The sequence below is a fragment of the Bombina bombina genome, chromosome 2 (genome assembly GCF_027579735.1).
Source record: "Bombina bombina isolate aBomBom1 chromosome 2, aBomBom1.pri, whole genome shotgun sequence".
Lineage (NCBI taxonomy): Eukaryota > Metazoa > Chordata > Amphibia > Anura > Bombinatoridae > Bombina > Bombina bombina.
The window spans coordinates 914,423,590-914,437,848 of NC_069500.1; the positions used below are offsets into that span (position 1 = coordinate 914,423,590).

At 32.9% G+C, this 14,259-nt stretch overlaps 1 protein-coding gene across 1 annotated transcript in view; it reads right to left on the reverse strand.

Moving 5' to 3' along the window:
* Positions 1–3,423: 3,423 nt before the first annotated feature.
* MTHFD2L (methylenetetrahydrofolate dehydrogenase (NADP+ dependent) 2 like) overlaps positions 3,424–14,259 on the reverse strand; it is a 180,782-nt gene continuing 169,946 nt past the window's right edge. The window contains exon 8 of the mRNA XM_053700160.1: positions 3,424–3,536. Coding sequence (XP_053556135.1) covers positions 3,424–3,536 — 113 coding nt within the window. The remainder of the gene's footprint in view (positions 3,537–14,259) is intronic.

Genomic DNA, 14,259 nt, shown 5'->3' on the forward strand with positions numbered 1-14,259 from the left:
TTGATGTCTATGGGGAAAAAACATAAACCCCTAGTCTAAACACCCCTAATCTGCCACTCCCCGATATCGCCAACACTAAATAAAATGATTTATACCTAATCCCCTACCCCCAGACATTGCAGACAATAAATAAACCTATTAATCCATAAACTGCTGGCCCCCCCAACATCGCTACTAATAAAATAAACCTATTAACCCCTAGACTGCCGCCCCCCCAAATCGCAGCACACTAAATTAATCTATTAACCCCTAAACCTCACTCCCCAAATTTTAAATTAAATTTACAATATAACTATCTTTAAATAAATAAAAACTTACCTGTGAAAGTTTAAACTATAAAGTAACCTAACAATTATATTTTAAAACAATAAAATTAACGAAAAATAAAAAAACCTAAATTACAAATTAAAAAAATCCTAACACTACGAAAAAATTAAAAAATTACATTACAAAAAAATAAAAACTCTAAAATTACAAAAAAAAACCTCTAAGGTTAAAAAAAACAATAAACAAAAGGCCATTTTAAGGGCGATTGGTAGTTTATTGTTAGGTTAGGGGGTGTTTTTTGTTTGTTTTTGTTTTTGTTGTTTTCATAGGGGTATTAGATTAGGTTTAATTGTTATTATTTTGGATAATTTTGTTTATTATTTTTATGTATTTTTTTTTTAAAATGTAATTTAGGTTTTTTATTTTTCGTTAATTTTATTGTTTTAAAATAGTAACGTTAGGTTACTTTATAGTTTAAGCTTAGTTTTTTTTATTTCACAAGTAAGTTTTTATTTATTTAAAGATAGTTATATAGTAAATGTATTATTATTGTAAATTTAGGGGTTAATAGTTTAATTTAGTATGTTGCAAAGTGGGGGCGGCGGTTTAGGGGTAAATAGGTTTAGTTTTTTAGTTGTGATGTGTGGGGGCGGTTTAGGGGTTAATAGGTTTATTATAGTAGTAGTGATGTAGGGGGCCGGCGGTTTAGGGGTTATTAGCTTAATATAGTGTTGGCTATGTGGGTGGGCGGCGGGTTAAGGGTTAGTAAGTTTAATATAGTATTTGCGATGCGGGAGGCTGTCGGTTTAGGGGTTAATAGGTAGTTTATGGGTGTTAGTGTACTTTGTAACATTTTAGTTATGAGTTTTGTGAAACATTTTTGTTTTGCAAAATCCATAACTACTGGTCTCAGATCGCGGTATTGATCAGGGTGGTATAGGCTATAACGCAAGTATTTTAGCCGGACTGCACAACCTGTAATACAGCGGTATGGAAATACCGCACTCAAACGTCATTTTTTGAGTGCGGAATAAATAGTTGTGTTACAGGCTAAAATGCTTGCAGTATAGCTATACTACTGCGACTTCACATTCCACGAACAATGGCCAATTTTTCAGCGGTATAGCCGTACCACACCATAATACAAAACTTGTAATCTTGGTGAAAGACATTTGTGTTATGTTATAGAATAACATCAGTCATCTTAACGTTTTTAAAATAAACATCCTTTTTACTGCAATTATTTTTCAATAGCCAAACTCCACCCACTATTTGTAGGAGCCAATCTGGGCTTTAGTCTGCAGACAACAAAGTACTAAGTACTCTGTTTTGCAGTTATCAGTTAAAGCCAGTTAGTGAAAGATATGTAGCAGAGTTGGAGTTAAGTCAGCTTTTCTAATTCTCAGAATATGAAAAGAATGAAATTGCTCAATATTCCAAGCTAAATTACATAAATAGGGAGCAAAATAAATAATACAAATATATTGCAAAGTTGTTACGTTACACATAACAATATTTCATTTAAAAATCTCAATGTATTTACTGTCCCTTTAAAATCACTTGAATGCTGATTGATAATATTTTATATATAAACAATGTCCAGTTTATATTTATAAAATGTTATATATATATATATATATTCTGCCATAGTATTATTAATGACTGATTTCTTCGGCAGCCGGTCAATCACTAAATGTATGTTCTTTTAACATTAAAAAAAAGGTTATTTTAATTGTTTGAATCCTATAATGTAAGAGTTTTGTTAAAATTAATTGTCTATATTAGCTGTTCCCATAGAAGATAACAGTAACTAATTAGAATCCAATATTTGCCCAAAACAAATGCCGGTGTTCCGAGAAATTGGCGAACCTATGAAAGTAGAGAACCCACGTCACATCCTGTGACGTAGCATCAGCTGTTTCACAGAGTTTAAGCATAATGCGCATACTTGCCAGTGCATACTTGCCTTGCTTCAATTTCTATACCTATAACATTCCTGATGCTAGTTTTGTTCTAAAAACTACCAAGTTGCTAAATGTTAAATAAAAATGGTTACTCCTAATATCATACAAAAATTGTAACACTTATGGCTAAGTTTACAGACTGACAATGTAAACTCAGTCATGGATTTCTCTCATTCATCCCATATTATAAATTACAGCAGTGATAACAAAACAATATTAAAAAAATAAATGAAAAAATACAGAGTATATTAAATATATAAAACACCATGCAGCTTAAATTAAATGTTCAAAAATAGTTCTGTAAATAAAAATAAAGCATATCTAAACATTTTAACAAAATAAATGTTTGAAAGATAAATTAGACAAGAGAACACCTGAGAAATTACTAAATTAAAAAAAATGTTTTAAAATGTGTATTTTATATGCATGTTTTTCTTTTAACAATCATAAACTTGCCCCTGAGTTTGGTTTAAACTAGAGAAATTCACAAATATTACTACTAGGGATGGGCGAATTTGGCAATAATGCAATTCGCTTGGTAGAAGGAATAGTCATGTGGACATTAGTTTTGAACAATCGAATGCTGATAAGATCAAAAATCCATTCGAATTTGGTAATCAAATGTTATTTCCGGTTTTCGAAAGTTACTTTAATTTTCGAATGTTCATAATTAGATTAAACTTCCATAATTCGAAATTTCTAATGTAACATTTGATTTAGCAAATACTATTCAGCAATTCAGTAGTTCATGTGGTAGGGAATTTAGTAAATTGATACATAATAGATACAAATATATTGATTCAAATTTTTCTATTTAGATTATTGCATAATTTTAATATTACATTTAAAGAGAGCATTAGAAATACTATTACAAATATATTGATTCAAATTTTTTCTAATTCGAATATTGCATAATTCGATTTGAATTATACAATATTTGAATTAGAAACATTCAAATTGAATATTACATTTAAAGATAGCATTAGAAATACTATTACATTAAACGAATGTTAGAATGTTGTGCAGACATTCAAAATGAATGAATGTGTTAAAAAAAAAATCATTTTTCGAATGTTGCAAAATATGCACCCATCCTTAATTATTACTCAAGATATAGTAATCCATGCATCAGATCACTAGTAAAACAATATGCGATTGCATAGTCCTTCATTCTGAATATTTAGCCACACATCTAGTATATTAGTTTCTTGGCAGCCATTAAAGTGTTCTTTAGGAGCATTGCAACGGTCATTGGTCCAACACCTCCTGGAACTGGTGTAATAAATCCTGCTTTCTCCTTCACTTCTAAAAACAACATAGAAGGACACGTTAGTATAAAAACAATTTCTTCTGCAATATTAAGTGTGTAACAATGTAATAAAAATGATATACTTTCCTCAGAAATGAGGAAAAGTGAGTGAATGATAAGAACGAGAATTTAGAAAGGGAATAAGTAATATCAGATAAACAGAAAAGATAAATTGGTATAAATTATAATATAATATTTTTTTAATCAAAGGTAAAGATGTGTGAGTAGATTTAAAGCATTGCTCTTCATTTTCTAAAACCTTAGGAACATTTTGCCCAATACTCATAAGACGTGATTGATAAACCCCAAATTTGAAGTGACTCAGGTAACTGAAAACATAAGTTTGAAAATAAGGTGATTTTTTGGGGGGGTATAATAGTTTTGGCAACTTGGTATGAAGGGAGATGTATGTAACTTTTTTAGTGCCATTGTAAAATAAAAATACGTATACAATGATTTTTATCTTTAAAGTGACATTTTTTTAATAAATAAATTTGTTTTTGTGCACAGTTGGAGTTCCGCTGTCTTGAGCTCTGTGCATGGTGCACTTTTCCAGCATGCTTTTTTTTTCATTACATTTAATATTCCAAATGAAGTAGAACCAACAGGACTACATGGATAAGGTATAAAAGCATTTGTGTAGTGAGACACTGAACTCAGAGTGAATATAGTAAGAAAAAAGAGAAGTGCTAATCATATTGCAGTATCCTCCCTTAATAGAGTTGTTATGTTGTCTCCACAGTCTGTTGCAAGGACAGACAACAAAATATGTTGTGTAATAAAGAGAAAAGAATGGTCCTGGGAAACACTGTAATTTTTATGTCTTTTGGGTGGACTTGTTTGTCTGAATTATCTTAGGTATTCAAGGAGTCAACATCCAAATGTGTGCTACAGCATAATTTTGTATAAGCATACACAAATAACCTATTTATAGATAGGTACACAGAGAAAATCCTGTAAGCACAAGGAACATACAGTGTATATTAAAATGTAACTTTTATTCAGGTATTAAGTAAAATACAGCTTTATTATACTCAGAAAAATTCTGCCATGAGACAATTAAAAACACTTCTCTGCCAGGCAGCCAACAATTATTTACTAAGATGCTTGTTCTACTACTGAATAAAGTTTATAACTAGGGATAGATTTATATGGTGAGTGGGGGGGAGGGGGGATGAGGTTTGTGAAAGTCACTGCAGGTACAGATTGCAATTAGTGAGTAACAATAATAAGTTTAAACTATCGTCTTATATTAATGTCATTGCTGAGCGGTGATAAATCACTATCAAATACCCCCTTAGGCAGATATCTTAAATCCCATAACCCATTTTTGGATGAACAAACATATAATTTAAGGCTGGACACAGGCCAAGCAGAGAGCTCATTAAAATACACACACACAAGACCCCTGACACGGTCGCGTTTCACATTATACTTCCTGAGAGGGGGTGTGCCGGGCTGCAAATTGACGATATTTATGTAAGTTAGAAACACGCCTACTTGGAGGTCAGAAGGTATCCAGAGCTATGATTGTTTTCTATTGTATTGTATTCTATCTACTAAAGGTTTACTGCTGTTATCGTCATGTTTAGTATTGATGTGGGAAAAGCGTACACGCCTGCTGTGAGGGATGAGCAGATCTTATAACGATGTTTATATACATTAAAGTTGCGGGTTTGCTATTATATTATATTAGGTGATAAGAACTTGATGTATAGTTGTATTCAATGCAGTTATATTGAGATTTGCCTCCACATGCTATGCAATGGTTCATGCAGGGGAAACTTACCTGTCATGATATATTGAGAGAATTCAAACAAACTTTGGTGTATTATTTTCTTTTGTAAGAGATACTATATACGATTGTGTCTTATTTGACATATTGAGTTGTATTAATAATAGCTGGCAATATAAATTGTGTTTTGCCATTCTTTAGGTTAAAACATATGGAAGATTAGATGTAAGTTTTAGAATGATACAAAGATTTATAGTAAATAATGCCCCAGACTAGCTGCTTACTTGTTTAGCAAAGCATTTGTATTGGTAATGTAAGAGCGACATGTTTAAATATAAAACTTGGAAGAATGATAAGTTAGAAGTGATATCTTAAATGCTCTATATGCTGATAGATATATTAAATATATTTTCAAACATACGCCAGGGTCTTATCGTGTTATTTAAAATTATCTTTTTCGAATCAACTAAAGTGAAATAAAATGAATTAAAATAAGTGAATAGTTCATCTATGTAGGAGAGAATAGAATAAATCTAAAGTGATTAAGAAAGTGAAGCAAAAATTGAAGTGATATTAGTAAAAAATGCTGATAATAAAAAGAGAGAAATATTATTACTAAGTGCTATAGAATGAGTAATACAATTTGATGGAATGTTGTGTATGAATAAATTGTGCATGATTGAGAAAATAGAGCTAGATAAGTAGCTAGAATTAAGTTGAAAGTGGGATTTAGATCATGTGTATTATAAAAAATGTGAAAAATTATACCCAAGTTGTGACCTTAGGTGTACATGTGAAAAGAAACATGTTTAATCTATTTGAGACCCAAAATAATATTATGAATTATTTAAAGATATACACCAAAGTTATTAAAATCATTTAATCCAAAAGGTTTTATACAGTTCAGAAGATGAATCCACTTGCATTCCATCTGTAATAATAGGTGTTCCAGATTGCCTCTGATGCCTAAGGTGGCTTTTTGGATTCCAGCGATTTTACAGATGTTTATCATTGTTGGTGTGTTTTAGATTGAAATGTTTAGCTACACTGGTAATAGCTAAATAAATCTTTTGGAACATTTAGTATATTTCTGCAATGTTCTTAAATGCGTTTGCTAACCTGTCTAGTTGTCATCCCTGTATAAATTAGATTGCAAGGGCATTTTAATATGTATATTATGCCAATAGTGGTACAGGAAAAATAATTGGGTAAAGTATGAAAATGATTATACCTGTCTTTTATGCCCTGGATTTTCCATACGTGAGAGCATGTACTGCATGGGTACATGCCTTTAGCTTTGGCAGGCATTTTAGGATTGTTAATTAAATTACTTTTAACTAGAGTATCCCGTAGATTTTTAGAGCTTTTGTATCCTACTTGTACTCTCCTGCCTACTTGGCTAGCTAGAAATGTATCATTTTACAAAATAGTTTTTATTACTTCTTTGATTTGAGGATTATAACGGTTATCAATGAATAGTGTTATCAGTAGCTTTGATTTTAGGTTGAAGCAATTCTCTTCATTTGGTATTTAAAACTTGCATTTGTGCTTTCTTACTAGATCCACTACTGTAACCTCTGCTTCTAAGTTTGGTTGCTAAGCTAGCAGATTCTTGTTTGTTGGTTTCAGTGTTAGAACAATTGTGTCTCAGCCTTATGAATTCCCCTTTGGGGATTGCTTTTAAAGTGCTAGGTGCATGAGCACTTGTATGATGCAACAATGTATTAGTGGCAGTTTCTTTTCTATATAAAAAAAAAAGCTCAAAAACAAAAATGTTTAAGAGCAATTATAGTCAGAGGGTAATAAATAATGCATTAAATATACTTTAACTTCAAAGTTGTCACTAGATAATCTATTATTAATTTCACAGAGCATTCGTAATAATTTAGGTACTTTTTCTTATTTCACTAATTTATTTAAATAATGTTTATAACAATTTCTTGTGCTGTATCTTCTTCTGTATGAGACCTGATGACCTAAAGCTCTCTGCTCTGGTAGGATGATCTAGTTCAGTAAGAACTGAGAGGTCCCTCTAAAAAAAAATTAGAAAGTCAAATTTTAGCTCTAGAGCTGTTTATCTCACTATGCAGGGTTCTGGATATGAAGGAGAAACATCTACATTACAATATAATGCTCAAAAAAACAACAAAGATTTTCCATGGTTTCTCTCCATGCAGCATTTTTTTGATCATTTGGCCTTTATTTTTAATAATATTTTTCATATTTCCATACTCTTACCTGACTTAGGGGCCAATTATCTAAAGGTCTCTGGGCTGGTGAGATTCTATAAGAATGCTCCCCAGTACTTATATTTCACTGGTGGAATTATATAAATTCCCTTTTTTCCCAGAAAACAGGGTGTCTCGCTAAGGGGCATATACTGAATTTTCGTATTGGAAGGAGATGCATACAGAACAAAAGTGCACAATGAAAATCGTAATTTAAAAATTCTACAAACTATTAATTTAACTATTAACATAAAAAATACACAGGAAAAAATTGTATTGTTAAAGTAAGCTGATTAGGTTGCGCTCGTATTACGAGTTGAAAGTAAACTGTTTTCGCTCTCACGCTAACCCGATTAGCACAAAAAGCTGAAGTTAGGATCATATGTGCGTTCACATATTCCCCCATAGAAGTAAATGGAGAAAAAAAAGTGGGGAAAAAACACCCTAGTCTCTTGCAACCCCAATCGCATATTCTCATTAGCGTTAACCTAACATGAAAATATGGATATTTCACATTCCAATGTTCTTCACATTGTAGAATATGCTCTATTTATTCATAAATACATATTTCTACATATATCTGATGGCATTTTGGTACAATAAACAGTATATATATACGGATCGCATATGGGAGTTGAGGAAAGCAGAACGGCGCCACACTCAAATCAATAGGTAATATTGATTATTGTTCAGCAGTCCCGACAGGATTTTTGGATACAGCGTGTGACTTGTCAGTTTGGGGGCTGAACTGATGGAACTCTCCTACACTTATCATTAAGAGATTATCCCCACATCTCTACGCTTTATGAGATATCCTACAAGCAATATCTCTGGCATGTAAAAGGTGTGACCTACGGATGTGGAAATAGATCTCTTCTACCCCCAACACAACTTTCTGAATTTCCATTGTGTGTGATATCTTCTAGCAACTCTTTGTACTTACAGTTGTATTGCTTCTAGATTTTGAAATATTGTTATGTTTGTAATGTATTTTTTGTACATGTATACTATCAGCGGGTAATGTTTAGTATAACTCCCTGTTGGATTGTATGATACAGTGTAGCACAGCAATTGATTGTATTTTTCTTTATATATATAAAATTATATAAAGGTATAGATATATATATATAGGAATATCTAGTTATAAATACATAGTGCATATTCTATGTGCAGAACATTGGTATGTCAAATATTTACCATAAATACATAGTTAAACACTTTACTAAAAATTAATATTGCATAAATATGCTTTAACTTGTTTTCATCTACTTAACTGCAAAGGGTTTCAATGCTGGTCTATATATATGAACTTATGTATTTATGTGTTTATATGTGTATATATGTCTCTAAATACATATAGAGGCCTATTTATCAAGCCGTCAACTGTGCTGCATTCAACGGCACCAATACGCTCGCCTGACATTGCCTAACATCGCTGCCGCGGACCTGAATACGATCTCCATATTTAACAAAAAAGCTGTCAAAAAGCCGCGCACCAAGTACGGGGCGATGAGCAGCGGACTGTTGTTACCTAACAGTCATCGATCTCGCTGCTATTCGGCTTTTTCACAGCTTTATTTGTATACTGTCACTAAGCACCGCCACTATAATAAAATGTTTAACCCCTATCCCGCCGCTCCCGGACCACGCTGCAACTAAATAAAGTTATTAACCCCTATCCCTCTGCTCCCAGAGCCCACCGCCACTCTAATAAAGTTATTAACCCCTATTCCGCCGCTCCCCAACACCGCCACAACTAACTAAATGTATTAACCCCTATTCCGCCACTCCCGGAGCCCACTGCCACCTACATTATGTTATTAACCCCTAATCTGCTGCCCCCTACTCCGCCGCCACCTACATTATGTTATTAACCCCTATCCCTCCGCTCCCGGAGCCCAAGGCAACTAAATAAATGTATTAACCCCTAAACCCCTGGCCTCCCACATCACTACTGCTTATTAAACCTATTAACCCCTAAACCGCTAGCCCCCCACATCGCCATAAACTAAATTAACCTATTAACCCCTAAACCTAACGACCCGCTAACCTTATATTAAATATTATCTCATCCCTATCTTATAATAAATTTAAACTTACCTTTAAAATTACATTAAACTATATTAAATTAATAATTAATCTACCCTAACTTTTATACTAAAATTACATTAAACTACAAATGAAATTACCCATATTATATATTTAAACACCTAACCCTACTCAAATAATTAAACTCTACACTAAAAAATTACTAAGTTACAAAAAACTAACAACTAAGTTACAAAAAATAACAAAGACTAAGTTACACAAAAAAATAAACATTAAGTTACAAAAAATAAAAAATAAATGATCAAAGATTTAAACTAATTACACCTAATCTAAGGGCCCTATAAAAATATAAAAAGCCCCCCCCCAAAATAAAAAAACCCTAACCTACAATAAACTACAAATAACCCTTAAAAGGGCCTTTTGCGGGGCATTGCCCCAAAGAAATCAGCTCTTTTACCTGTAAATAAGAAATACAAATACCCCCCAACAGTAAAACCCACCACCCACACAACCAACCCCCCAAATAAAAACCTAATCTAAAAAACCTAAGCTCCCCATTGCCCTGACAAGGGCATTTGGATGGGCATTGCCCTTAAAAGGGTATTTAGTTCTATTGCAGCCCAAACCCTAATCTAAAACTAAAACCCACCCAATAAACCCTTAAAAATCCTAACACTAACCCCAGAAGATTCACTTACAGTTTTGAAGATCCAACATCCATCCTCCAAAAAGCCGGCTGAAGTCTTCCTCCAAGCCCGCAGAAGACTTCCCCCAGACGGCATCTTCTATCTTCATCCATCCGGTGCAGAGCGGCTCCATCTTCAAGACATCCGACGCGGAGCATCCTCTTCAATCGACGGCTTCTTCGGTATGAAGGTTCCTTTAAATGACGTCTTCCAAGATGGCGTCCCTTAGATTTCGATTGGCTGATAGAATTCTAATTAAGGTTGGAAAAATCCTATTGGCTGATACAATCAGCCAATAGGATTGAACTTCAATCCTATTGGCTGATCCAATCAGTCAATAGGATTGAGTTTGCATTCTATTGGCTGTTCCAATCAGTTAATAGAATGCGAGCTCAATCCTATTGGCTGATTGCAACAGCCAAAAGGATTTTTTCAACCTTAATTTTGATCGGCTGATAGAAATCAGCCAATCGGAATCTAAGGGACACCATCTTGGATGATGTCATTTAAAGGAACCTTCATTCCAAAGACGCCATCGATTGAAGAGGATGCTCCACGTTGGATGTCTTGAAGATGGAGCCGCTCCGAGCTGGATGGATGAAGATAGAGGATGCCGTCTGGGTGAAGACTTCTGCAGGCTTGGAGGAAGACTTCGGCTGCTTGGATGAAGACTTCTGACAGCTTCTTGGAGGATGGATGTCGGATCTTCAAAACTGTAAATGAATCTTCTGGGGTTAGTGTTAGGATTTTTTAAGGGTTTATTGGGTGGGTTTTCGTTTAAGATTAGGGTTTGGGCTGCAATAGAGCTAAATGCCCTTTTAAGGGCAATGCCCATCCAAATGCCCTTTTCAGGGCAATGGGGAGCTTAGGTTTTTTTAGATTATATTTTTATTTGGGGGGTTGGTTGTGTGGGTGGTGGGTTTTACTGTTGGGGGGTATTTGTATTTTTTATTTACAGGTAAAAGAGCCTATTTCTTTGGGGCAATGGCCTGCAAAAGGCCATTTTAAGGGCTATTTGTAGTTTATTGTAGGTTAGGGTTTTTTATTTGGGGGGCTTTTTTATTTTCATAGGGCCCTTAGATTAGCTATAATTAGTTTAAATATTTGATCATTTATTTTTTATTTTTTGTATCTTAGTGTTTATTTTTTGCGTAACTTAGTGTTTGTTATTTTTTGTAACTTAGTTGTTAGTTTTTTGTAATTTAGTAATTTTTTTGTGTAGATTTTAATTATTTAAGTAGGGTTAGGTGTTTAAATATATAATATAGTTAATTTAATTTGTAGTTTAATGTAATTTGAGTATAAAAGTTAGGGTAGATTAATTATTAATTTAATATAGTTTAATGTAATTTTAGTATAAAAGTTAGGGTAGATTAATTATTAATTGAATATAGTTTAATGTAATTTTAGTATAATAGTTAGGGTAGGTTAATTATTAGTTTAATATAGTTTAATTTAAATCTAAAGATAAGTTTAAATTTATTATAAGATAGGGATGAGTTAATATTTGATATAAAGTTAGCGGGTTGTTAAGTTTAGGGCGATGTGGGGGGCTGGCGCTTTAGGGGTTTATAGGTTTAGTAAGTGCTAGTGATGTGGGAGGCCAGGGGTTTAGGGGTTAATACATTTATTTAGTTGCGGTGGGGTCCGGGAGTGGTGGGATAGGGGTTAATAACTTTATGTAGGTGGCAGCGGTGTCGGGCGGCAGATTAGGGGTGTTTAGACTCGGGGTACATGTTAGGGTGTTAGGTGTAAACATAACTTTTATTCTCCCATAGGAATCATTGGGATATCGGGCAGCAGAAAACATAAGCTTTCACTGCTTTCAGACTCCCATTGATTCCTATGGTATCCGCCGCCTCCAGGGCGGCGGATTGAAAAGCAGGTACACTGGGCCAGAATAGAGGCATGCGTACCTGGTAGTTATTTGATATTTAGCAAAATTAGTCAGATAGTACCACATTTGCATTTGGAACATCTGTAGTGACGTAAGCATCGATCGGTGTCAGACTGAAACTGGCAGATCATATGTTATGTCACAGATTTCTACTTTTGCCGTTTTTTGCGGAATTCCAGCGTATTTGCGGTTGGCGGCTTGATAAATAGGCCTCTTAGACACATATAAATACATATGTACACATATGTAGATATACATACATACAAATTCATCTTTATACATGTATATGTATGTATGTCTATGTTGAAGCCCTTAGTCTGCCTTTTTTTCTAACACCTGACACCTCCTAACTTTGAGCATCTATAACTTTTGTGTGCTATCTGTGTTTTGAATAATTTTTACAAGATAGTGTTATTATGAGTGTTGATGTGTTTTGTGACATTTTTATGTTTCACAAAAAGTTAACCAGAGTTCTAAAGTTGCTGTAATTATTCTAGTGTATTCACATTTACTTTCAACTCATAATACTAGTGGTAAGCCCAATGAGTGCAAACCGTTGTGATAAATCTCTTATCGTTCTGGTGCAAACATTTACGCTCCACTCATAATCTAGCTTTATGTTTTTTTGTTTTGTTTAGTACAGCATATGCTTCCTCAATGGAGAACAAGATTGGTTTTCTTTTTCTATTACTTTTACAAACATGCATAATGCAGCATGTAATCATATCTAAAATAAAATTCTTTACATTTTCCCACAGTTCTTATGTACCCTTAAGTAATGTACACCCTTTTTAAATTATTGCAAAGGTATTTTCCATGGTATCAGTCTCTCGGAATTAACTTTTAATAGTTTTCTATAAAAAGCATATACCAAAAATGTTATTAATGTATTTGAAATGTCTTCTGTTCATTTCAAATTTCAATCTTGAATGTCCCTCTGAGGCATAGTGGTTTTCTCAGTCAAACACTACATTTTTAACTGTTATTCCAATGCCATTTTTTTCAAGAAACATAAAAAACATAATTGGTGTCTAACTGACCAACATAATTCATAAATAATTATGTAAACATCAGTTGAATTATCATCACAGTTTTCCTAAATATGTCATTGGTCCTTTCAGTAAGTGTTTTATCTAACCTTAGAATATGCAAATAATGATGTTCTGCAGTAAATATTTTCCAGGAGTAAATTAAATAATATGATAAATGTGTTTTTGAGTTTTTTTTTTAAAAAAAAAGTAGATATTACTTTGATTGATATTGCATATTTTACTTAAGCCCAAGAAGGAAATTAGCTGATCAAACCATGATTGTATGTTATCTCTACTTGCACTAACTTAAAGGGCCACTAAACCCAAAATCTTTCTTTCATGATTCAGATAGAGAATAGAAATGTAAACAAAATTACAATTTACTTCCATTATTTATTTTTCTTCATTTTTTAAATATCCTTAGTTGAAGAAAAAGCAATGCACATGGTGAGCCAATCACACAAGGCTTCTATGTGCAGCAACCAATCAGCAGCTAGTGAGCATATCTAGATATGCTTTTCATCAAAGAATATCAAGAGAATAAAACAAATTAGATAATATAAGTAAATTAGAAAGATGTTTAAAATTGCATTCTCTTTCTAAATCATAAAAGAAAAAATGTGGGTGGCATGTCCCTTTAAATAGAAAAAAAAAAGAAAAAAAAAACGTTATCTTCACATGTAGGGTTATTTCTCCAAAAAAAAGACACAGACGTACGTTTAAACAACAACAAAATGAAATGCTATTATGATAATTAGGAATGTAGGGAGGAGAAATAATAAAAAAAACATCTAAAGCATTCTGAAGATAGAGTTACAACTTGTTTTAAAAGATGGCTCATTCATGACTAAAAATTGTAAAAAAAAAAAAAAAAAAAAAAAAAAAGAGTCATAATAAAGGCATTTTTTAATGTTAAAGGTTAATTGCTACCCAGATCACACAAGTCAATGAGCTTCTCTATGTGGTAACTTTAGGCTGATGGTTCAAAAAGAAAAAAAAATAATAATTAGCACTTAAAATGGTTTATGGCAATTTTATATAAGTAAAAGGGAACCTTTCAAATACATGGGTTTAAAAAGGTTAGAATGGAACA